General features: G+C 44.9%; 1 protein-coding gene across 1 annotated transcript; it reads right to left on the bottom strand.

The window, feature by feature from the left end:
* On the bottom strand, positions 1 to 26,480 carry LOC120930577 (salivary glue protein Sgs-3-like). Its single transcript, XM_040341752.1, has 6 exons — positions 26,366 to 26,480; positions 21,064 to 21,288; positions 16,399 to 16,524; positions 13,834 to 14,073; positions 3,345 to 3,504; positions 1 to 291 (listed from the first exon to the last, which is right to left on the bottom strand). The coding sequence occupies exons 1-6, from the start codon at positions 26,478 to 26,480 to the stop codon at positions 96 to 98; spliced, it is 1,062 nt and encodes a 353-aa protein (XP_040197686.1). The 3' UTR covers positions 1 to 95.

Here is a 26,480-nt window from a genome sequence, read left to right as displayed (position 1 = left end):
TTTGCCGCGTTTAGCTGCGTTTTACCGCGTTTGCGGCTATCAGCGTTCATAACAAAGACATTGTAGACCTAAGACTCATGTAACCTGCAATGCGGCTATTCAATAGACTGATAGAATGAATCTTTCTGTTGAGCTGCTTGGCGCTTTGTTTTGTACAGGTAGATTCCCAGAGTGATGGTGACACCGAGAAGGACAGCAAAAGCGACTCCCACTCCAATAAACAGGCCGAGCTTCGATATCCTCCCGCCGCACCGGTCATCTGTATATATGTAGAGGTCTGTCTCGGGGCACCTGGAGATATAAAGGAAAGTTTCACATTATAAATAGTGTTGCTCACGAATATTCGTATTGCGAATATTCGGCTCGAATATGGCATATTCGAGTATTCGCGATATATTTCGAATTTCGCGGTGAATATTCGCTATTCCGAATGTTCAAATTTTTTCAATTTTATTTTTAGAACAGATCACATCCTAGAGATCTCCATCGACGTCTAAAAGCATTGCTGGTATGATTAGAGACCTTGGGCCGAGTAGCTGAAGCGATCATTTTATCTTGCCGAAAAATCGCAATGCGATTATTCGGCAATCGGAATATCGCGCGATTATTTCCTTCGCCCTTCTTCTGCATCAGAGCCAATCAGAGTGCTCCTACAGCAGTAGTCGAAATTCCGCAATAAATATCGCATTCGCATTTTGCGAAATTTCGATAAAATATCACGAATATTCTGAGCCAATCAGAGTGCTCCTACAGCAGTAGTCGAAATTAAATTCCGCAATAAATATCGCATTCGCATTTTGCGAAATTTCGATAAAATATCACGAATATTCTGAGCCAATCAGAGTGCTCCTACAGCAGTTGTCGAAATTCCGCAGTAAATATCGCATTCGCATTTTGCGAAATTTCGATAAAATATCACGAATATTCTGAGCCAATCAGAGTGCTCCTACAGCAGTTGTCGAAGTTCCGCAGTAAATATCGCATTCGCATTTTGCGAAATTTCGATAAAATATCACGAATATTCTGAGCCAATCAGAGTGCTCCTACCGCAGTTGTCGAAATTTCGCAATTATTTTCGCATTCGCAATAGCGAAATTTCGCAAACATTTCATTTCGATAAAATATCACGAATATTCAAATTTAGCGAATATTTCTCGAATATTCGGCTATATATTCGTGATATATCGCGAAATCGAATATGGCATATTCTGCTCAACACTAATATAAAAGATTCATGCATGATTACTAACTCATCCCTTTAGGCTGCATTCACATCTAGGCGGACGAAATCGCGGCGTTTTGTCGCCGCAAATCGCGGTAAAAATAGCAGCGTTTTGTACCGCGATTTGCGGCGACAAAACGCCGGTATTGTCCGCCTAGATGTGCCCCAAGATGACCCCCTCTATGGAGATGATTCCCATCTCCTAGCCGAACGCTCGAAGACGCCTGAAAAAAAGGTCCGGGACCTTTTTTCACGCGGCAGGCGACAGGCGTCCGGCGTTCGGCGTGGAGATGTGAACCATCTCCATAGAGGGACATCTGTTTTCAGCCCTCTGGCGGCAGCGGCGTAGCGCTACAGGCGTAAAAACGCCTAGGTGTGAATGGGGGCTAAGAGAACCTGAGGTTTTGACAAAATCTAAATTCTGCAAAGCAAGAGAGCAAGAAAGGTAGACACTGCCATTTTTTCTAGATATTTAACCACTTAAGGACCGAGCCTGTTTATCAGACTCTGTGTTTACAAGTTAAAAACATTTTTTTTTGCTAGAAAATTACTTAGAACCCCCAGACATTATACATTTTTTTCTAACACCCTAGAGAACAAAATGGCGGTCGTTGCAATACTTTTTGTCACACCGTATTTGCGCAGCGGTCTTACAAGCACACTTTTTTGGGGGAAAAAAATCACTTTGTTAAATTAAAAAATAAGACAACAGTAAAGTTAGCCCATTTTTTTTATATTGTGAAAGATGATGTTACGCCAAGTAAATTGATACCCAACATGTCACGCTTCAAAATTGCGCCCGCTCGTGGAATGGCGTCAAACTTTTACCCTCAAAAATCTCCATAGGCGACGTTTAAAAAATTCTACAGGTTGCATGTTTTGAGTTACAGAGTAGGTCTAGGGATAGAATTATTGCCCTTGCTCTAACGATCGCGGCGATACCTCACATGTGTGGTTTGAGCACTGTTTTCATAGGTGGGCGCTGCTCACGTATGCGTTCGCTTCTGCGCGTAAGCTCGTCGGGACGGGGCGCTTTAAAAAACTATTTTTTTTTACTTTGTATTTTTATTAAATTTAAATTTGCACATACATGATAATAAAAAACAGTATACATTTCCCTCCCCAATAGAAATATACTTTACCATATTTACCCATGCCTTTGTCGGGACGGGGCGCTTTAAACATTTTTAAAAAAAAATATTATTTATTTTACTAGATTTTATTTATTTTTACACAGTGGGGCAGATCCACAAAAGAATTACGCCGCGTAATTTCAAATTTTGCGCGTCGTATCTTTGTTTTGTATCTACAAAACAAGATACGACTGCATCTCGGATCGATCCGACAGGCGTATGTCTTAGTACGTCGTCGGATCTTAGGTGCATTTTTTCGGCGGCCGCTAGGTGGCGTTTCCGTCGAATTCCGCGTTGAGTATGCAAATTCGCTTGTTACGACGATCCACGAACGTACATCCGGCCGGGGGATTTTTTTACGTCGTTTGCGTTCGGCTTTTTCCGGCGTATAGTTACCCCTGCTACTATGAGGCGTACTCAATGTTAAGTATGGCCGTCGTTCCCGCGTCGCCTTTTGAATTTTTTGCGTCGTTTGCGTAAGTCATTCGCGAATAGGGATTTGCGTAGAATGACGTCACCGTCGTAAGCATTGGCTTGTTCCATTTTTTCCAGTTTATTTTCGAGCATGCGCACTGGGATACCCCCACGGACGGCGCATGCGTCGTTCAAAAAAAGAAGTGACGTTTTGACGTCGCTTCCGCCCTGCTATGGTATGGATACAGGTGGGGGCCATCTTGCCCTCATTCGTATCCATGCCCAGCACAAGAAAGGACCCGATCACCTCCGCCAGCTCCGGTAAGCGACGGATCGCGTGGGAAAGCGGCGGGAGGGGGGCCCCTCTCCCGCTGCCGATAACAGTGATCTTGCAGCGAATCCGCCGCAGAGACCACCATGAGCGTTTACAGGACTGCCGCCTGACGAGATGGGCACCTCGGTTGTGGCAGCAGCTGCTGCCGTTACCGAGATATCCCTCTTCAAACTAAGGACGTATATAGTCATGTGGCGGTCCGTAAGTGGTCAAGTGAGGTGGATGGTTACTTAATACTTACAAGCATCGGGGACCAGTTCTCAGAATATCACAGGAGCCTGAGCTACAGTTGAAATGATAAGGAGACACTGGATCACAATCAGACACACATCTCAGAACACCTGAAATCCGCATTAGAGTGTGGAATTGCTTTAAATTATTTGGAATGTGTTCACAGGATGCTGGAGATAAAGAAGACACGATAAACAATAAATACTTTAAGCACCACGAACATGTTTCGTCATCTTCAACTTGCTTACCAAACAAGAATTACAGTCAATCTGGTCTAAGAGTGAGAAAATAGAAATGCACTAAAGAATTTTTTTTTTTTTTTAAATGCTTTATTCTATCAGTGTATTTTTATATATTATGTTCAGTTCTTTACAATAATATAATTTTCTTTATCATTATAATTTATAATGTCATAATCATTATAATAGTAATAATAATAATAATAATAATAATAATGTTGTAATCATTATAATAGTAGTAAAAAAGGAATTGGGGGTGGGAATTAAAGAATTAAAAAATAATGCCTGTCTCCAGGCTAGTGCATTAGATATGTAATTAACCTGTCACTCACAGCAAGGGGGCGGAACGGACTAAGGTTTTTCTCTGTAAGTCCATTTTATTTCACTGAATAATAAAAGAGGATTGCTCAGAGCTGGATTAACTCTTTGTGGCAAGACTGGGCACAGATGATAGGAAATCTTATACTCTACATTGTGACAGCAAAAAATAAAAAAATACATTTCGGGTTTACATCCACTTTAAAGCGGAGGTTCACCCTCAAAATGAACTTTCCAGCATCCTTAGAGCGGAAGTAAACCCATAAATTTAACAGTTTGAAAAAGCAGTTACATTCCTGGCATGCCGGGTATGCTAACATCATGGCAGTTGAAGATTAAACAGAGGCCAAGACGCGCCTTAGCAGCCGTCAATCAACTCCTCTTCTCTTAGAAATGCCCATTCCCCGCAGGATTCCCCGCTCGGAGACGGATAACAAGGGCTCATATAACGATAAGTACAAGTTAAAAAAAAAACAAAAAACAGCATACTGCAGATGTTAGCAGTATGCTACAGCTAATGTCAAAAAGTGGATTTTTGGGTGAACCTCAGCTTTAAGTTCTAGCACCTATTATCTGAGAAAAAAAGCCCTGGTAATAGTAATAATAGAAATAATAAGAATATTAATAATATTAATGTTATAATCATTATAATAGTAATAATAATAATTATAATAATAATAATAATAATAATAATAATAACAATGTTATAATCATTATAATAGTAATAATAATACCAATAATAATAATAATAATAATAATAATAATAATAATAATGGTATAATCATTATAATAGTAATAATAATAATAACAATAAACATAATGTTATAATCATAATATAATATATATATAAAAAAGACACAAACAAATAAATCATTATAATAGTTATTATAATAACAATAATAATGGTATCATTATAATAGTAATAATAATATTAATAATAATAATAATAATAATGTTATAATCCTTATAATAGTAATAGTAATAATAATACCAATAATAATAACAATAATTATAATGGTATAATCATTATAATAGCAATAGTAATAATAATAACAATGTTATAATCATTATAATAGTAATAACAATAATAATAATAATAATAATAATAATACTAATAATAATAACTAGAAAAGATACAATTTCTGGGGAAATTGTGTGGCGTGGTCTTGCCTCCACCAATACTCCTGACTGGAGACGGTGCCCCTGGAGATGTAAATGTGATCCAACAGTGTGTCGATCCAGTTCGGTCCATTGCCCCATCAAAAACTGTTCCATCAAAAACTACCCCATCAAAACTGCACCATCCTATTTGCCCCATCAAAAACTGGTTGCTATGGAGGGTTTCTATGGACTGGTTTCTATGGACTGGTTGCTGTGGAGGGTTGCTATATACTGGTTGCTATGGAGGGTTGCTATGGACTGGTTGCTATGGAGTGGTTGCTATGGAGGGTTGCTATGGGAGGGTTGCTATGGAATGGTTGCTATGGACAGTTGCTATGGAGTGATTGCTATGGAGTGGTTGCTATGGAGTGGTTGCTATGGGCTGGTTGCTATGGACTGGTTGCTATGGAGGGTTACTATGGACTGGTTGCTATGGAGGGTTTCTATGGACTGGTTTCTATGGACTGATGGCTATAGACGGGTTGCTATGGACGGTTGCTATGGACTGGTTGCTATGGACTGGATGCTTTGGAGGGTTGCTATGGACTGATTGCTATAGACGGTTGCTATGGAGTGGTTGCTATGGAGGGTTGCTATGGAATGGTTGCTATGGACAGTTGCTATGGACTGGTTGCTATGGACTGGTTGCTATGGACTGGTTTCTATGGACTGGTTGCTATGGACTGGTTGCTATGGACTGGTTGCTGTGGAGGGTTGCTATGGACTGGTTGCTATGGAGGGTTGCTATGGACTGGTTGCTATGGAGTGGTTGCTATGGAGGGTTGCTATGGGAGGGTTGCTATGGAATGGTTGCTATGGACAGTTGCTATGGAGTGATTGCTATGGAGTGGTTGCTATGGAGTGGTTGCTATGGACTGGTTGCTATGGAGGGTTACTATGGACTGGTTGCTATGGAGGGTTTCTATGGACTGGTTTCTATGGACTGATGGCTATAGACGGGTTGCTATGGACGGTTGCTATGGACGGTTTCTATGGACTGGTTGCTATGGACTGGATGCTTTGGAGGGTTGCTATGGATTGATTGCTATAGACGGTTGCTATGGAGTGGTTGCTATGGAGGGTTGCTATGGAATGGTTGCTATGGACAGTTGCTATGGACAGTTGCTATGGACTGGTTGCTATGGACTGGTTGCTATGGACTGGTTGATATGGACTGGTTGCTATGGAGGGTTGCTATGGTCTGGTTGCTGTGGAGGGTTGCTATGGACTGGTTGCTATGGAGGGTTGCTATGGACTGGTTGCTATGGAGTGGTTGCTATGGAGGGTTGCTATGGGAGGGTTGCTATGGAATGGTTGCTATGGACAGTTGCTATGGAGTGATTGCTATGGAGTGGTTGCTATGGAGTGGTTGCTATGGACTGGTTGCTATGGACTGGTTGCTATGGACTGGTTGCTATGGAGGGTTACTATGGACTGGTTGCTATGGAGGGTTTCTATGGACTGGTTTCTATGGACTGATGGCTATAGACGGGTTGCTATGGACGGTTGCTATGGACGGTTTCTATGGACTGGTTGCTATGGACTGGATGCTTTGGAGGGTTGCTATGGATTGATTGCTATAGACCGTTGCTATGGAGTGGTTGCTATGGAGGGTTGCTATGGAATGGTTGCTATGGACAGTTGCTATGGACAGTTGCTATGGACTGGTTGCTATGGACTGGTTGCTATGGACTGGTTGATATGGACTGGTTGCTATGGAGGGTTGCTATGGTCTGGTTGCTATGGACTGGTTGCTATGGTCCGGTTGCTATGGACTGGTTGCTATGGACTGGTTGCTATGGACTGGTTGCTATGGAGGGTTACTATGGACTGGTTTCTATGGACTGATGGCTGTGGATGGGTTTCTATGGACTGGTTGCTATGGACTGGTTGCTATGGAGGGTTACTATGGACTGGTTGCTATGGACTGGTTTCTATGGACTGATGGCTGTGGATGGGTTTCTATGGATGGTTGCTATGGACTGGTTGCTATGGACTGGTTGCTATGGACTGGTTGCTTTGGACTGGTTGCTTTGGAGTGGTTGCTTTGGAGTGGTTGCTATGGAGGGTTGCTATGGAATGGTTGCTATGGAGTGGTTGCTATGGACTGGTTGCTATGGACTGGTTGCTATGGATGGTTGCTCTGGATTGGTTGCTATGGACTGGTTGCTATGGACGGTTGCTATGGACTGGTTGCTATGGACTGGTTGCTATGGACGGTTGCTCTGGATTGGTTGCTATGGACTGGTTGCTATGGACTGGTTGCTATGGACGATTGCTATGGACTGGTTGCTATGGACTGGTTGCTTTGGACTGGTTGCTTTGGACTGGTTGCTATGGAGTGGTTGCTATGGAGGGTTGCTATGGAGGGTTGCTATGGACTGGTTGCTATGGACTGGTTGCTATGGACTGGTTGCTATGGACTGGTTGATATGAACTGGTTGCTATGGACTGGTTGCTAGGGGCTGGTTGCTATGGACTGGTTGCTATTGACTGGTTGCTATGGACTGGTTGCTATGGAGGGTTGCTATTGTCTGGTTGCTATGGACTGGTTGCTACAGTCCGGTTGCTATGGACTGGTTGCTATGGACTGGTTGCTATGGATGGGTTGCTATGGACTGGTTGCTATGGACTGGTTGCTATGGAGGGTTACTATGGACTGGTTGCTATGGAGGGTTGCTATGGACTGGTTTCTATGGACTGATGGCTATGGACGGGTTTCTATGGACGGTTGCTATGGACTGGTTGCTATGGACTGGTTGCTATGGACTGGTTGCTTTGGACTGGTTGCTATAGACGGTTGCTATGGAGTGGTTGCTATGGAGTGGTTGCTATGGAGGGTTGCTATGGAATGGTTGCTATGGACAGTTGCTATGGAGTGGTTGCTATGGAGTGGTTGCTATGGAGTGGTTGCTATGGACGGTTGCTATGGACTGGTTGCTATGGAATGGTTGCTATGGACAGTTGCTATGGAGTGGTTGCTATGGAGTGGTTGCTATGGATTGGTTGCTATGGACTGGTTGCTATGGACGGTTGCTATGGACTGGTTGCTATGGGCTGGTTGCTATGGACTGGTTGCTATGGACTGGTTGCTATGGACGGTTGCTCTGGATTGGTTGCTATGGACTGGTTGCTATGGATGGTTGCTATGGACTGGTTGCTTTGGACTGGTTGCTATAGACGGTTGCTATGGAGTGGTTGCTATGGAGGGTTGCTATGGAGGGTTGTTATGAAATGGTTGCTATGGACAGTTGCTATGGACTGGTTGCTATGGTCTGGTTGCTATGGACTGGTTGCTATGGACTGGTTGCTAGGGACTGGTTGCTATGGACTGGTTGCTATGGACTGGTTGCTATGGTCTGGTTGTTATGGACTGGTTGCTATATGCAGAGCATGCAGAAGTTACGCAGAGCCAAAAAAAACTGAGCCATATCACCTCACAGTGTGTGGGAGGAGCTATAGAAAGCCCTTACAGATGTGTGTATGAAGGTTTTTACCTCAGCGTCTCCTAGGAAACCAATGTAAACATATGCAAGCAGCCTCTACCAGGGGTCTCAAACTGGCGGCCCTCCAGCTGTTGCAAAACTACAAGTCCAATGAGGCATTGCAAGAATGACAGTTACCAGCACAGGCAGAGGCATGATGGGACTTGTAGTTTTACAACAGCTGGAGGGCCACCAGTTTGAGAGCCTTGCGAGTCTAAGCAGAGGAAAGTTCCCTCAGCCTTGTGTGGGAGGAGCCAACTCACCTCACAGCTGTTTGTGAGGTGTTATTAAACTCCTCAGCGTCTCCTAGGAAACCAATTGTTTGGTTTGCAGCCTCTCTGTAAACACAGCAGAAATTGAGGATTTTTTTTTAATACATGTCCTGTTCAAATGGTTGTATTTTAAAAACTATAAATCGTACAGCGAATATCTTTATATTTTACGAATCACAAGACCCAGACCTACATTTTGATGTATAGTATGTCTCTGAAATAATAAAATTGAAGGCACAGTCGCAGTTTACAAATTCCCCAGCAAGTTTTAGTTTTCTAAACCTTGACCTCCATTGACTTCCATTGAAATAATGGATGGCGTAGGTTGCAAACAAATTATCATATTGTGAAAACGGTTTGGTCAATCACTTAGCCGTGAACACGTGTGGTGGCAGCAGGGATAGCTGAACGTTTTGATATAAGATTTGTGTAGGTCGGCTTGAAAATGAGGGAGTGGTCGCAGTTTACAAATCATGTGCTGATTTTTCCGTTTTTGACATTTCACACTCTAGCTCTCCCCATTCATTCCTATGGGAAAATTTTGCCGCCAAAAAGACGATATTTCGCGAACGATTTGGCAAAAAGTAATAGCCCACCGTTTGGGAACAATCCGCACGATTCGATATATTACTCGTCTATGTAGTGTAAAAACTGTGGGAGGAGTTAGGGGGGCAAATTTGACTATAAGAATAATAATAATAATATATATGTGAGATAACAATAAGTGATCTTGCTATGCAAGACCACTTAATAATATAATTATCATTATAATTATTTTTTCTTTTAGAATCTGGTAAACATGAAATGCAAACAATATTTCATATTTATGATTTGCAGTCAGCAGGTGGTGCTCTAAACAATTTTAGGCTCTGCAAAAGCCTCTCTTTAAAGCGGGAGTTCACCCAATTCCTTTTTTTTTCTATTTTCCCCTTAGATTCCTGCTCATTGTGTCTAGGGGAATCGGCTATTTGTTTTAAAATATGATCCGTACTTACCCGTTTTCGAGATGCATCTTCTCCGTCGCTTCCGGGTATGGGTCTTCGGGAGCGGGCGTTCCTTCTTGATTGACAGTCTTCCGAGAGGCTTCCGACGGTCGCATCCATCGCGTCACTCGTAGCCGAAAGAAGCCGAACGTCGATGCGGCTCTATACTGCGCCTGCGCACTGACGTTCGGCTTCTTTCGGAAAATCGTGACGCGATGGATGCGACCGTTGGAAGACTGTCAATCAAGAAGGAACGCCCTGTCCCGCAGCCCATACCCGGAAGCGGCGGAGAAGATGCATCTCGTAAACGGGTAAGTACGGATCATATTTTAAAACAAATAGCCGATTCCCCTAGACAAAACGAGCATCCATCTAAGGGGAAAAGGTGTAAGCTATGGGTGAACCTCCGCTTTAAGCAACTGTTGTTTTTAAAATAGACCTAAATGACTCAGAAGAAGGACCCCACCCCACCCCTTTCGGTGAGGAAGGACGGTAGTTCTATAGAAATTCCACAAAGTGTCATACAGCAGCATTTGGGGAAGTAGATATCATTTTAGGTGAAATGTATCAAAAAGTGGTTTTCTCTTGGAAGCAAAATGTCCCCTCATTATAGTATAATTGCTCTTTGGTTTTGTAGACTACCCTAAGTATTGTACCTTTTTTTTGGAGGGGGGGGGGGGCAGAGGTGGGTTTGTTTATAAATGTTTACACACATTTTTTCATTAGATCCACAGGAATTGGAAACATGTGCACCTTTTGAGTGAAAGTTGTGTGAATCATGTGTGAGAACATTTATAAGTAGACCCAACAGTGTTTTCATTTGGTAACAGATTTGAATTCATATTTTATATTTACTAAGTGTGAATTACCGTATATACTTGAGTATAAGCCGACCCGAATATAAGCCGAGGCACCTAATTTTACCACAAAAAAATGGGAAAACTTATTGACTCAAGTAGAAGCCTAGGGTGTGCCTCACTGTGTCCATGCCTCACTGTGTCCATGCCTCACTGTGTCCATGCCTCACTGTGTCCATGCCTCACTTTGTCCATGTGCATGCCTCACTGTGCCCATGCCTCACTGTGCCCATGCCTCACTGTGCCCATGCCTCACTGTGTCCATGCCTCAATGTGTCCATGTGCATGCCTCACTGTGCCCATGCCTCATTGTGTCCATGCCTCACTGTGCCTCACTATGTCCATGCCTCACTGTGCCCATGACTAGACTTACATTTAACATGGGAGTATATAGAAGGGGTGCCTGGCTTTAAAAAAATCGGTGCTCCGCGGCCGTAGGTTCCCCAGACAGCAAACTTTGCACACTTGTAGAGGAGAAATAGGGCTACATGTGTGTCAAGGCCGGTATCGGGTCCCCAAAGTTACCGGAGAAATTACCGTTTAACATAGGAGTCTATGGAAGGGGTTCCTGAATTTGAAAAATCGGTGCTCCCCGGCTGTAGGTTCCCCAAACAACAAACTTTGCACACTTGTAGAGGAAGAGTGGGGCTACATGTGTGCCAAGTTTGAGGTCCAGGGCTGAAAAACTTGGCTTATACTCGAGTATATACGGTGTTATTATTATTATTATTATTATTATTATTCAAACACAATTTTTACATAATTTCCATATCCCCAGATATTTACCCCCAAAATATAACCAGCAAGAGCTTTTTATTTCCTCTTTAGACCCTACATTGCGATGCACATAGGATAACAACATATTGCATTCTTTTTTTTTACACTATTCTTTGTGAGGGGCAGTATGGTTCAGAATTGGGAGAAATGTGATTCAGCCACTCCATGCACCTTGGCAGCAATAGATCACCTCTTTTAGTGATCTATTGCTGATCAGCCAGTCCCCTTTAAGATGCCCCAGTGTGGTCGCGCGCGATTCTGGCGACCCTGCTGCGAGCTCCGTGAGCCCGACCGTGGGTCCCGCAAACTCGATCGCCGCAGGTATACCCGTGATCGTCTCACAGAGAGATAGAGCGGGGAGATGCTAATGTAATCAAGCATCGCTCTGCCTAGTGACAATGACACTGATCGCCGCTCTGTGTAATCGGAGCGGAGATCAGTGTCATGTCACACACAGCCCATCCCCTCCATAGTAAGAATCACTCACCAGGTCACACTTAACCCCTACAGCGCCACCTAGTGTTTAACCCCTTCACTGACAGTGTAATTTTTACAGCAATCAGTGCATTTTTATAGCACTGATTGCTGTAAAAATGACAATGGTCCCAAAATGGTGTCAAAACTGTCCGATGTGTCCGCCATAATGTCGCAGTCACGATAAAAATCGCTGATCGCCGCCATTACTAGTAAAAAAACTTTTTCTTATAAGAATGCCATTAAACGATCCCCTATTTTGTAGACGCTATAACTTTTGCGCAAACTAATCAATTTACGCTTATTGCAATGTTTTTTTTTTACCAAAAATATGTAGAAGAATACGTATCGGCCTGAGGAAAAACATTTTTTTTTTTATATATATTTTTTTGGGGGATATTTATTATAGCAAAAAGTTAAAAATATAGATTTTTTTTCAAAATTGTCGCTCTATTTTTGTTTATAGCGCAAAAAATTAAAATGGCAGAGGTGATCAAATACCACCAAAAGAAAGCTCTATTTGTGGGGAAAAAAGGACATACATTTTGTTTGGGAGCCACGTCGCATGACTGCGCAATTGTCAGTTAAAGCGATGCAGTGCCGAATCGCAAAAAGTGGCCTGATCTTTGACCAGTGAAATGGTCCGGGGCTTAAGTGGTTAATAAACCTCCTGGCCTTTTAATGTGCTGCTTAGAACTGTGATTGAGGTTTTGTATGATACATTCAGCTGGGCAAAGCTGTGACGTTAGTAGCAATCCAGAAGAGGACGCAGGCTGAATTTCCAGTAGGGTTGCCACCTGTCCGGGATTCACCCGGCCAGTCCAGGTTTTGAATCATGTGTTCGAGTTTCAGGTGGACTGGAACCCGGACACATTATTCAGACCAGGCTGTGGCTCCCCAAGTAACCAAGATGGTCACACGGGAGGGGTTCAGGGCGATGATATCTGCAAGAGCAATTTGACTGTCCCTGATTTGGAGCAATATCCCTCCGTCCCTCTTTCCGCCTCATGTGTCCCTCATTTGGTCTGATCTGTATAGTTGTATATAAAATGCACTTTTTATCTTTCAAAAAGTGTTTTCCAATGCTAAACCTTTTTAAATTCAATTTTGCTGCATTTGTAAATTCTAAAAGCCAATATAAAGCAATAGTAGTGGTAAAAAACAAAAACACTGGTGGGTTTAACCAATTATTATTTTTTAATGGGGGTGTGGCAGGAGGTGTGTCCTATGCCTGAATACTTTTGCTAATAGGTGTCCCTCATTCCCATCTCAGTAAGTTGGGAGGTATTGAATCCTAGGCTGCAGGTCTGTTTTTTTTTATGCACCTTTACAACTATACAAACATGTAACTGGAGAGAAGCAGCTTACTATTTACCTATACTGCATAGGCGTGTGCCTGGGCACACCCTAATGCTCAGGCACATCCGACACACCCCAGGGCTATTTTTCTGCGGGATTCCCATTTCGGCATCTCTCCTATATGATAATGGCAGTGCTGCGAGTCGGTCTATTTATCATTTGGCTATGTTACTCCTGTGTGTGCAAGCCATGGGCCGCGGAGTAAGCCGCATTTTCCGATTCTACCTCTATAGTTCCGGCTACAGCATCCCTGACAGCTGAATATCACTCCGCCGCCTGCTTACACTGCGGCCAGTGGCTTGCATTCACAGGAGCAAGGTGGTGTTACCCCATTGTTTTATTCATCTGAACACGTCCTGCCCCCTGCCACAGCCCATCACTGCCATGTGTACACCACGAGAAAAAAATTGGTTGCCAGGACTGCTCCCGGCAGAGGAGAAGAGTGTAACTTTCTCCTCCCTGCTCCGCCTCCCCTGGCTTCCGCCCTGCAGACAATGGAACCAGCTGTAGTGAGGAGGACCCACTGGGACTTGGGAGATGTCACTGGTACAGGGTAGGACAGCTTACTACTTACCTTTACCTTTACCTTTACCTATAGTAGATGTTTTGATTGCTGGGATGGTGGTGGTAGTTGGTTTAGTTGTGGTTGGTGTGGTAGAGGGTGTATTAGTGGTTTCATACTTTGTTCCTGTGGTTTCGTTGATCTCAGGTGACGTAGGTATATATGTAAGCACTTTGGCAGTGTCAGTAGGTAGGGTTGTTCCAATACCGGTTGTGGTTCGGAGAAAAGTTGGAGTAGTTGTTCCCTTTTGTACTGAAAGAACACAGAGATTTTATTGGAGGACAGAAGATATTGGCTTGTGCCGTGTTTCTTTCCAATAGTAAAGAGCTAAAACTACCACATTTTAATACTACTAGAATTTTTATAAGGAGATATGAGATTTATTACACACAGTGGCATCTGTTGTTTTCTACAGGTTTGCTACTTTTCTGCTCTGCTTTACCAAACATCTTCTCATATGTGTTAAATGGGGGAAGAGGGGACATTTTTAACACGTGTCATGTGTTATGTCAATAGTCTCCTTCCCAGGCGCTTTGGGCCAGATTCATAAAAGAGATACGACGGCGTATCTCCTGATACGCCGTCGTATCTCTGAGATATGATTGTCATAACTATGCGGCTGATTCATAGAATCAGGTTACGTATAGATATCCCTAAGGTCCGACAGGTGTAAGTGACTTACACCGTCGGATCTTAGGCTGCAATTCTAGGCCGGCCGCTAGGTGGCGATTCCATTGCGGTCGCCGTAGAATATGCAAATGACTAGTTACGCCGATTCACGAACATACGCTTTGCCCGTCGCTGTAAATTTACGTAGTTTCCATAGAGATACGCAGCGTAAAACTAAACCTGCCCTCTAGGTGGTCTAGCCAATGTTAAGTATGGCCGTCGTTCCCGCTTCGAAATTTGAAATTTCACGTCGTTTGCGTAAGTCTTCCGCCATTTACGTTAACGTCGAAACCAATGACGTCCTTGCGACGTCATTTAGCGCAATGCACGTCGGGAAATTTTAGGGACGGAGCATGCGCAGTACGTTCGGCGCGGGAACGCGCCTAATTAAATGGTCCCCACCCTATTTGAATTAGGCGGGCTTGCACCCGGCGGATTTACGCTACGCCGCCGCAAGTTTACAGGCAAGTGCTTTGTGAATCAAGCACTTACGCTGAAAACTTGCGGCGGTGTAACGTAAATGTAATACGTTACGCCGCCGCAGCGTAGGGCGATTCTACCTGAATCTGGCCCTTTGTTCCCAATATTCAAGACTCAGGTTTTCTTCCAAAGTACAAGGTTTATTCTTCAGATAGGCAAGAAAACAGTCAATGCTTACATAAAGACAGCTGATAACACATGGCAAGATGGTAATTTCAGAAGGTTTCAGAAGGAGGAAATAGATGTTATGATGGTATGATGGTACGTCTTTCTGCTCGGCTTCCATAGAGAAAGCTTCCTGCTGGGTGGGCTTCCTACCCCCATCTCCCTGTAGGGTCGGGTGACCCCAGAGTTTCCTAGCTAGCTACTCACACCACATGGATTCTTATACTAAAAGCCAAGCTAAGCATATTTACTTTTAGAATAGCTCCAAGAACGGTGATGAGCTCCTGTCACAAACGTAACACCCACTTGTATATATTAAGTAACACATCTCCACCCATTGTCTTGACGTAGAACTCCAAAAATACATGTAACCTACACAGCAACTGACCTTTCTCTTTCCTCATCAACCTTCAAAATTACCATGTTTAAATCATGTTTAAATATTGATTCTCAGAAACTCTTATCACATAAAATAGTAATAAATTAAAAATCTAACAATTCCCCCTTAATGCACTATAATTTACGCTACGCCGCCGCAACTTTACAGGCAAGTGCTTTGTGAATAAAGCACTTGCCCGAAAAACTTGCGGCGGCGTAACGTAAATCGGATACGTTACGCCGCCGCACAGATACGCCCGCTGTACCTGAATCTGGCCCTTTGTTTTTCAAAACAAATGGTGCAAAACCCACGTGTTTTTTTTTCAAAACAATTACTTAAAAATATCTTTTAAAATTAATTTTTTTCTCATCCATGGACCTTCTTCCAAGTTTCTGGAAAATTGTGTTCTGATCCATAGAAGTGAAAATTGTCATGGCATGACTGACCATCTGCTTTGTAACTTGATCTCCATTTCTCTGTTAATAGTACATTCTTTTACATGTCACACTCCCAGAGAATGATCTGTCACTGTCAGTCTTAGTTACCCTGCTTTGTATTCCCATACAATCTAAGATTCGTTAACAGTCGAATTTATCGTTTTTATAATTTTTAACCTTTTTAACCATTTAAACATATTTGGTTTGTACATATGCCAAAAATCATGTACATTACATTATAATATGACGTTCCTTGATTATAATAACGACAAAAAATTGTTTAGCGGACAATCTCATGAAATTCACAGATTAGTTCCAGCCTAATGAACTGTGAATTGGCAATTTTCCCAAGAAACTCATCCTCCCAACCACTAATGGTTAGCAGAAACCAGGAAGGTTTTACAACTATACAAACATGTAAGTGGAGAGAAGCAGCTTACTACTTACCTATAGTAGTTGTTTTAATTGAAGTGATGGTAGTTTGTACTGTAGTTGTTGATGAGGTAGAAGGAGAATTGGTGGTTTCAGATTTTATTCCTGTGCTTTCTTTGGTCTCAGGTGACGTAGATATACCTGTAAGTGCAATATGGCAGTGTTATCAGGCACGGCTGTTCCAATGACTTTTGTGGTCTGGGGAAAAGATGAAGTTATAGTCGTTCCTGTTTGTATTGAAAGGATACCGAGATTTTATTGTAGGACAGAAAGCTCAATTCGTTTTCATTTCCAGAAAGAAAAGTACAATATTTCAATTGAAATGTTAAAAAAAAACATGCAGGACCAGCTTCTGCTAAGAACGTTGACTATTTCCTGCCATGAGAGCTTTTGGCTGGAAATCCTGGCCATGTGCATCACAGTTTTTCCGACAGGAAAACAGTGGGGAAAAAAAATATAACTGCCCAGATTCACAAAGGATTTACAACGGCGTATCTCCAGATACGCCGTCGTAAGTCCGAATATGAGGCGTTGTATCTCGGCGCCTGATTCAAAGAATCAGATACGCCAGAATTTGTCCAAGATACGACTGACGTAAGTCTCTTACGCCGTCGTATCTTGGGTGCATATTTACGCTGGTCGCTAGGGACGCTTCCGTAGTTTTACGCGTAGAATATGCAAATGAGCTAGATACGCTGATTCAGAAACATACTTGCGCCCGTCAGATTTAGCTATGCTGTTTACGCAAGGCGTCGGTCCGGCGTAACTTTACCCCTCATAAAGCAGGGGTAAGTCATGTTAAGGTATGGAGGTCGGAAACTTCGGAACAGCGTCGTATTTTACGTTGTTTGCGTAAGTCGTACATGAATGGGGCTGGGCGTATGTTACGTTCACGTCGACAAAGCATTGAGCCGACGTATCTTAGGGAGTATTTGCGACGTGACTCTGAGCATGCGCGTGCATGCGCCTTTCGATCGGCCACTCATTTACATGGGGTCACGGCTCATTGTAATACAACACGCCCACTTCCTTGATAATTTGAATTACGCGGGCTTACTCTGGCCCATTTACGATACGCCGCCGTAACTTAGGGCTCAAGTTCTTTCTGAATACGGTACTCACCTCTTTAAGTTACGGCGCCCGCCGAAAATTATGCAGATCTTTCTGAATCTGCCCCAACATGTTCTATTTTTTCCCGTTGGAATTCCCAGCGGACTTTTTCCCACCGGGAAAACCAGTCGTGTGTATGCTTTTCCAATTGGAAAAAAACCTGCGCATGCTCAGAATCAAGTATGAGACGGGAGCGCTTGGTCTGGCAAAACTAGCGTTCCTAATGGAGATAGCACATTTGTCACGCTGTAACAGACTGAAAAGCATGAGGCTGAAAAGCGCAAATTGTCTTTCACCAAACTTCTACTAACACGAGGATCAGCAAAAGCAGCCCAAAGGGTGGTGCCGTTGGAATGCAACGTCCCCTTTATAGTCCCGTCGTACACGGTGTACGTCACCGCGCTTTGAACGGGCGGTATTTGGCCTGAATGTGTGTATGCAATGCAGGCTTGAGAGAAATCCCGTCATGAAAAACGGTTGTGTGCGCAAGGAATTAGGTGCTTATCGAAGAACTAGGTATTCTAGTTTCTTATTATGCCTATGATGGCAATGGGGTATGAATTCTTGCCCCATAACCTTCTGGAGTGTTTAAAGTAGAATTCCAACTAGATTCTACCGGAAGACCAGCGGTCACTTGGTGGGCATGGGGCATGGGTCTGTTTTGGAGGGGCTACTGTTCATTCTGAATTCAAAAGTGAACTGGTAAATAGTCTTTTTGACCACTTTTTTTACCAGTTCGGTATTATGCCACGTGGAATGAATAATAGAGTCCACTCCAATGAATACGATTTTCTTTTGCCTGCTGATTTATAGCCAAGGAGTATGGAGCCAACTGTTTGGGTGACACATCCGTCAACACATATCCATTGTGCATTGTCAGCTCAAAAGTCGGATTTTCGAAATGATTTTTTTTTAAATGTCAAATACCCATGCTCAGTGGCGTCACTAGGGGGTGGCTTTTGGGGCTATAGCCCAGAATCTGGGGCCCATAGCCCTGAGTCTCTCAGAGATGGCCATGGCCTCTCTGCAGCCAGGACACAAGTGCACCACTGTTCCGCTCTCACTGTGCAGCCGTGGCAGCAGAGAGATGACATCATCACTCATTGCCCATCCTCTCTCTGGTGACCCTGATGTAAGGAGCGGCTCTCTTTGGACCCTGATGTAAGTGGGGGGGCTTTCTGGGAACCCTGTTGTAAGGAGGACTCCCTGGGGACCCTGATGCAATCATAATATATATATACAGTATATACACACACACGTAAATTATTTACATGTGTATGCCTGCCCAAGCGTATGACTTTCTTTACTTCGCTGCTATGGGCTCTAGCCCCAGATTTTTTGTAAACCTAGCAAATGTCCCTGCACATGCTTATTTTTCTCAGACACCCCTGGGTAAGACAGTGATAATTGGCTGGAAATATCCAGCACAACCAATCACCATTTCTCCAACAAATCTGTCAGCTTGAGAAATCTATGACATAGATATGACATATGGGAATCATCTCGTGCCTGTAGGGTTCCTTTGGACCGGTACACTATATTTCCAAAAGTATTGGGACACTTGCCTTTACACACACATGAACTTTAATGGCATCCCAGTCTTAGTCCGTAGGGCTCAATATTGAGTTGCCCCCCCCCCCCTGCAACTATAACCGTTTCAACTCTTCTGGGAAGGATGTCCACAAGATTTAGGAGTGTGTCTATGGGAATGTTTGACCATTCTTCCAGAATCACATTTGTGAGGTCAGGCACTGATGCTGGACGAGAAGGCTTGGTCTCTGCTCTAATTCATCCCAAAGGTGTTCTATCGGGTTGAGGTCAGGACTCTGTGTAGGCCAGTCAAGTTGCTCCACCCCAAACTCGCTAATCCATGTCTGTATGGACCTTGCTTTGTGCACTGGTGTACAGTCATGTTGGAACAGGAAGAGGCCATCCCCAAACTGTTCCCACAAAGTTGGGAGCATGAAATTGTCCAAAATGTCTTGGTATGCTGACGCATTAAGAGTTCCCTTCACGGGAAATAAGGGGCCAACCCAACCCCTGAAAAACAACCCCACACCATAATCCCCCCTCCACCAAATGATTTGAACCAGAGCACACAGCAAGGTCCATAAAAACATGGATGAACAAGTTTGGGATTGAGGAAGTTGACTGACCTGCATAGAGTCCTGACCTCAACCACAGGGTTCCCACCTGTGGGAGGAATTAGAATGGAGACTGTGAGCCAGGCCTTCTGGTCCACATCAGTGCCTGACCTCACAAATGCGCTTCTGGAAGAATGGTCAAACATTCCTATATACACACTCCTAAACCTTGTGGACAGCCTTCCTAGAAAAGTTGACGCTGTTATAACTGCAAAGGGTGGGCCAACTCAATATTGAACCCTACGGACTAAGACTGGGGAGCCATTAAAGTTCATGTGCATGTAAAAGCAGGTGTCCCAATACTTTTGACAATATAGGGCCAGATTCATGTAGCGCAGCGGATCTATAGATCCGCTCATTCTACGTGAATTAAGATCCGCTTCCGCGAGTTTAGGAGGCAAGTGGCTAATTCACAAACAACTTACCTCCAAACTTGCGACGGCGGATCCTAAATCCCCCGGCGGAATTCAAATTCCGCGGCTAGGGGAGTGTACTATTTAAATCAGGCGCGTTCCCGCGCCGATTTAAATGCGCAGGCGCCGTCCGCGAAATTTCCCGGCGTGCATTGCTCCCACTGACGTCGCTAGGACGTCAGTGGTTGCGACGCTTACGTAAACGACGTCCGTCCGTATTCGAGAACGACTTACCCAAACGACGTTAAAAAATTTAAATTCGACGCGGGAACGTCGGCTATACTTAACATTGGCTGCGCCTGATAAAAGAAAGGGTAAGTATACGACGGAAAACCGCTACGGAAACAACGTAAGAACACTGCGACGGGTCCGCGTACATTCGTGAATTTGCGTATCTCGCTGATTTACATATTATTTATCGTAAATCAGCGGGAACGCCCCCAGCGCCATTTTTAAATTGAAAAAAAGATCCGACAGTGTAACACATTGTAACACTGTCGGATCTAGCCCTATCTATGCGTATCTGATTCTATGAATCAGGCGCATAGATAGGACCAGTTTACGTCAGAGATACGATGGTGTATCTGTAGATACACCGTCGTATCTCTTTGTGAATCTGGCCCCTAGTGTATATTTATATGTAACAAAAGGTATTGCATATATCACACTACAGTTTTTAATTACATTGTATTTTAAAGTAAACACATCAACACCACAGAAGGATTTGTCTCTGCTAGTTTCCCCACTAAATCTGGGGTAGTTTTTGTTGTGGTAGTTACATTAAAAAGGGATCATTGAAATAGAGCAACCCTTCATTCTGAATGCCATAGGGGCAGGTAGCATCAGCAAGGGGCTTCCATATCTACACTTCTACAGAAATAGAGAATATTAGGCTGCAGATCTGCGGCCAGGGACCATACTTTATTGGTAAAATAGCTGAAAGTAATTTTTTCCGCACATATACAGCCATACAAGTACAGTTTATAAATGGTGAAGGACAGCTTACTACTTACCTATAGTAGATGTTTTGATTGCAGCGGTGGTGGTGGTAGTTTGTAAAGGTGTGTTCGGTGTGGTAGAGGGTGTATTAGTGGTTTCATATTTTGTTCCTGTGATTGCTTTGGTCTCAGGTGATGTAGGTATATATGTAAGCACTTTGGCAGTGTCAGTAGGTAGAGTTGTTCCAATACCGGTTGTGGTTTGGAGAAAAGTTGGAGTTACAGCCGTTCCCTTTTGTACTGAAAGAACACAGAGATTTTATTGGCGGACAGAAGATATTGGCTTGTGCCATGTTTCTTTCCAATAGTAAAGAGCTAAAACTACCACATTTTAATACTACTAGAATTTTTATAAGATTTATTACACACAGTGGCATTTGTTGTTTTCTACAGGTTTGCTACCTTTTCTGCTCTGCTTTACCAAACATCTTCTGATATGTAGCATGAGAAGGTCTAACACTTTGCCGACAGCCAATGGTTAGCAGAAACCAGGAAGGTTCTGTATTATTTTCATGCAAAAACAGCCTGTGATCAATTGTAATAGGAGGGTCTGGGTCCACAGTCCAAAATTCAAGGAAGAGGTGTGGCTGCCAATTGGCTAAGTACATGTGTCCACCACAGGAGGTAGGTCTCAGAACATAGATGCAGTTACTGATATTGCACCCTGGAGTTTAGGCAGAGTTGCTCCCCACAAATTTACTTGCCAGGAGTAGTTATCCAGGTTGATTGGTAGAGATCTATTGATTTTGGCCTTGTTGCACTTTTCTCTTCTACCACTAGGTGGCCAGGTACTTGGTGGTACTAGATATGAGAAGGGCCATGGCCTCTCTGCAGCCAGGACACAAGTGCACCACTGTTCCGCTCTCACTGTGCAGCCGTGGCAGCAGAGAGATGACATCATCACTCATTGCCCATCCTCTCTCTGGTGACCCTGATGTAAGGAGTGGCTCTCTGTGGACCCTGATGTAAGTGGGGGGGCTTTCTGGGAACCCTGTTGTAAGGGGGACTCCCTGGGGACCCTGATGCAATCATAATATATATATATATACAGTATATACACACACACACACACGAAAATTATTTACATGTGTATGTCAGCCCAAGCGTATGACTTTCTTTACTTCGCTGCTATGGGCTCTAGCCCCAGATCTTTTGTAAACCTAGCAAATGTCCCTGCACATGCTTATTTTTCTCAGACACCCCTGCGGAAGACAGTGATAATTGGCTGGAAATATCCAGCACAACCAATCACCATTTCTCCAACAAATCTGTCAGCTTGAGAAATCTATGACATAGATATGACATATGGGAATCATCTCGTGCCGGTAGGGTTCCTTTGGACCGGTACACTATATTTCCAAAAGTATTGGAAAGCCTGCCTTTACACGCACATGAACTTTAATGGCATCCCAGTCTTAGTCTGTAGGGCTCAATATTGAGTTGGCCCTCCCCTTGCAACTATAACCGTTTCAACTCTTCTGGGAAGGCTGTCCACAAGATTTAGGAGTGTCTATGGGAATGATTGACCATTTTTCCAGAATCACATTTGTGAGGTCAGGCACTGATGCTGGACGAGAAGGCTTGGTCTCTGCTCTAATTCATCCCAAAGGTGTTCTATCGGGTTGAGGTCAGGACTCTGTGTAGGCCAGTCAAGTTGCTCCACCCCAAACTCGCTCATCCATGTCTGTATGGACCTTGCTTTGTGCACTGGTGTACAGTCATGTTGGAACAGGAAGGGGCCATCCCCAAACTGTTCCCACAAAGTTGGGAGCATGAAATTGTCCAAAATGTCTTGGTATGCTGACGCATTAAGAGTTCCCTTCACGGGAAATAAGGGGCCAACCCAACCCCTGAAAAACAACCCCACACCATAATCCCCCCACCACCAAATTATTTGAACCAGAGCACACAGCAAGGTCCATAAAAACATGTATGAACGAGTTTGGGGTTGAGGAAGTTGACTGACCTGCATAGAGTCCTGACCTCAACCACAGGGTTCCCACCTTTGGGAGGAATTAGAACGGAGACTGTGAGCCAGGCCTTCTGGTCCACATCAGTGCCTGACCTCACAAATGCGCTTCTGGAAGAATGGTCAAACATTCCCATAGACACACTCCTAAACCTGGTGGACAGCCTTCCTAGAAGAGATGAAGCTGTTATAACTGCAAAGGGTGGGCCAACTCAATATTGAACCCTACGGACTAAGACTGGGGAGCCATTAAAGTTCATGCGCATGTATAGTGTATATTTATATGTAACAAAAGGTATTGCATATATCACACTACAGTTTTTAAGTACAGTGGGCCAGATTCTCAGAAGAGTTACGACGGTGTATCTCAGGAAACACCGTTGTATCTCTGTTTTTGGCCCCGGGTATCTATGCGTATGATTCCTAGAATCATTTTCGCATAGATACGGCGTAGATCCGACAGGTGTAAGTCACTTACACCGTCTGATCTTAGATGTAATTCTACGCTGGCCGCTAGGTGGCGTTTACGTTCAGTTCTCATTTGACTATGCAAATGAGCCTGATACGCCGATTCCCGAACGAATTTGCGCCGTGTCGTTTACGTTGTTTCCGTAAGCATAAGGTTACCCCTGCTATATGAGGGGTAACCTTACGCCAGTCCGCCGTATGCCATGTTAAGTATGGCGTCGGGTCAGCGTCGTCTTTAACTGTCAGTTACGTCGTTTTACTAAGTCGTCCACGAATACGACTTTACGTCAATGACGCTCACGTCGGCGTCATTGACGTTTTCCGTCGTGAGCTGGAGCATGTGCACTGGGCTATTTTTCTGCCCAGTGCATGCGCAGTTCGATCGGCGCGGGGGCGCGCTTAATTTGAATACAAGCCGCCCCCTTTGAATTATGCGGCCATACGCCGGGCCATTTACACTACGCCGCCGCAAATTACGGAGCAAGTGCTTGGAGAATACGGCACTTGCTCCAGTAAGTTGCGGTGGCGTGGTGTAAATGGCTTACACTACGCCGCCGCCGATTCTATGAGAATCTGGCCCATTGTATTTTAAAGTAAACACATCAACACCACAGAAGGATTTATCTCTGCTAGTTTCCCCACTAAATCTGGGGTCGTTTTTGTTGTGGCAGGTACATTAAAAAGGGGTCATTGAAATAGAGCAACCCTTCATTCTGAATGCCATAGGGGCAGGTAGCATCAGCAAGGGGCTTCCATATCTACACTTCTACAGCCATAGAGAATATTAGGCTGCAGATCTGTGGCCAGGGACCATACTTTATTGGTAAAATAGCTGAAAGTAATTTTTTCCGCACATTTACAGCCATACAAGTACAGTTTATAAATGGAGGACAGCTTACTACTTACCTATAGTAGATGTTTTGATTGCAGCGGTGGTGGTGGTAGTTGGTATAGTTGTGGTCGGTGTGGTAGAGGGTGTATTAGTGGTTTCATACTTTGTTCCTGGGATTGCTTTGGTCTCAGGTGATGTAGGTATATATGTAAGCACTTTGGCAGTGTCAGTAGGTAGAGTTGTTCCAATACCGGTTGTGGTTTGGAGAAAAGTTGGAGTTACAGCCGTTCCCTTTTGTACAGCAGGCCCGGATCCAGGAGCACAGTGACTCAGAGTAGGGCCCCCATGACTGGGTTATCAGTGAAAATTAACCATTGGCTGTGAGGGGTTGAGGGGGAGGAGAGGAGGTCATAAAAGGGGCTGTTCCCCCCCCTGGGCAAGCACAATGAGCTGAAAAGTTCAGAGCAACAGGTATGTCTGACCTTGCTGCTATTTGGGCCCAGCTGCAGGCTGAAGCAGCTGCCCATGGACCTGACTGGCTGCGGGATCAACTGCGGCCCATACTGGGGGTTGCTCCCGCACCAGCGAACGAGGGGGGACGCGCGTCGGCACGAGCTCGCAGGTCTAGGCCTCCGGAGCGCTTTTCTCCGGATTCGTCCCCAAGAGCCCAGCGTCACTTTGGGAATCCCGATCCTCGGGCCCCTCCGGGCCCCCCCCCGCGAAGCGTGCGGCCAAGAATTCTGGGGGGGAGTCCGGGAGGAATCTTTGGCGGGGGGATTTGCGGGTTTCTTGGCGTGCATGAAAGAACTGGTGGGCAGGTTTGAGAGCGCGGGGGGGGCGGCGCCAGGTCCGGCGGCGGCAAGGGCGGCTCCCGCGGGGGGGGGGCCGAGTGTGGTGGTGGCTCCGGCGGCGCCGGCGGCTCCGCTGGTGGTGGCAAGCTTGCCCCCGCCGGTGGTAGCCCCCGCGGCCCCGGCCGCTACAGCAACCTCAACGGCTCCACAGGCTGGGGACTCGGTGACTCCCCCGGTGGTGCCGCCTGTGGTGGCTCAGGCCAGCGTGGTGGCTCCTACGACGGCAGGGGATGGAAAAGGGGCCGGGGACACTGCTGCCAGGCAGGAAATTATCCGCTTGGCAGATGCGGCGTAATGTGAGATATATCTTTGCTATGAAGCATCTCTAGGGACTCATCTCAAGTCTGAAGTCAGGGAAAAGATCTGGAAGGGTGAGTATGTGGAGATTTTTTCTTTGCTCCCGTTAGAAAAATTTAATTTGGATAGGGGGAAACCGGACGAATCCAAGAAAGAGGAAGAGGAGAGGCGCAGGTACCGGCTGATCCCGCGTACGTTCGCCAATTGGTTACAGGCATTTAGCATACTGGCATGTGTAGTGGGGGAAAAGAAGCCGGAATGTTGTTCAGGTCTGTTTATTTACCAGAATGCCATTGGGGAGGCTCACAGGGTGTATGGGGGCTTGGCGTGGCTACGTGGTACGACGAACAGTTTAGGCAGAGGATGGCGGTCCGGCCTGACCTGCGTTGGAATCAAAAAGACATGAACTTGTGGTTATGCTTGATGACAGTGGCCAGGGCTCCAGGGCAGTTATTTCCAGGGGGGGCCGGGGGTTCCAGTTCCCAGGGGCAACCGGCCGGCAGAGCAAAAGGGGTGTGTTGGCAATTTAATGCGGGCTCTTGGAAGTTCGGGGGTGCCTGTCGGTACAAACACGAGTGCTCGGGCTGCGGTGGCTCCCACCCGCAGTCCAAGTGTTTTAAGCAGAGCAGGGGCCGTACCGGGGAGTTTGCTCACAAGAGGGACGACGCCCGTGAAGGTGGAAAAGATGCGGCCGTTTCTCGGCAGATATCCGGATAGAAGGGCGGCGGCTATGTTGGAGAGGGGTTTTTCAGTGGGGTTTTTTGATTCCGTGTGAGCTGGGGGTTGTTCCCCCGGTGCCACGAAATTTACGGTCTGCGTTACTTCATCCGGACGTGGTTTCGGAGAAACTGAGAAAGGAGATGGCTCTGGGGCGCATGGCAGGTCCTTTTGGGGTAGCACCTTTGGCGGACTTGGTGGTCTCTCCGCTGGGGGTGGTGCCCAAAAAAGAACCTAACAAGTTCAGGCTAATACACCATCTGTCGTTTCCGAAGGGTGGGTCGGTCAATGATGCCAT

Source organism: Rana temporaria, chromosome 3 (assembly GCF_905171775.1).
Source record: "Rana temporaria chromosome 3, aRanTem1.1, whole genome shotgun sequence".
Taxonomy (NCBI): Eukaryota; Metazoa; Chordata; class Amphibia; order Anura; family Ranidae; genus Rana; species Rana temporaria.
Note: the sequence above shows the minus strand (reverse complement) of the source record. Positions and strands in the feature narration are given on the sequence as shown.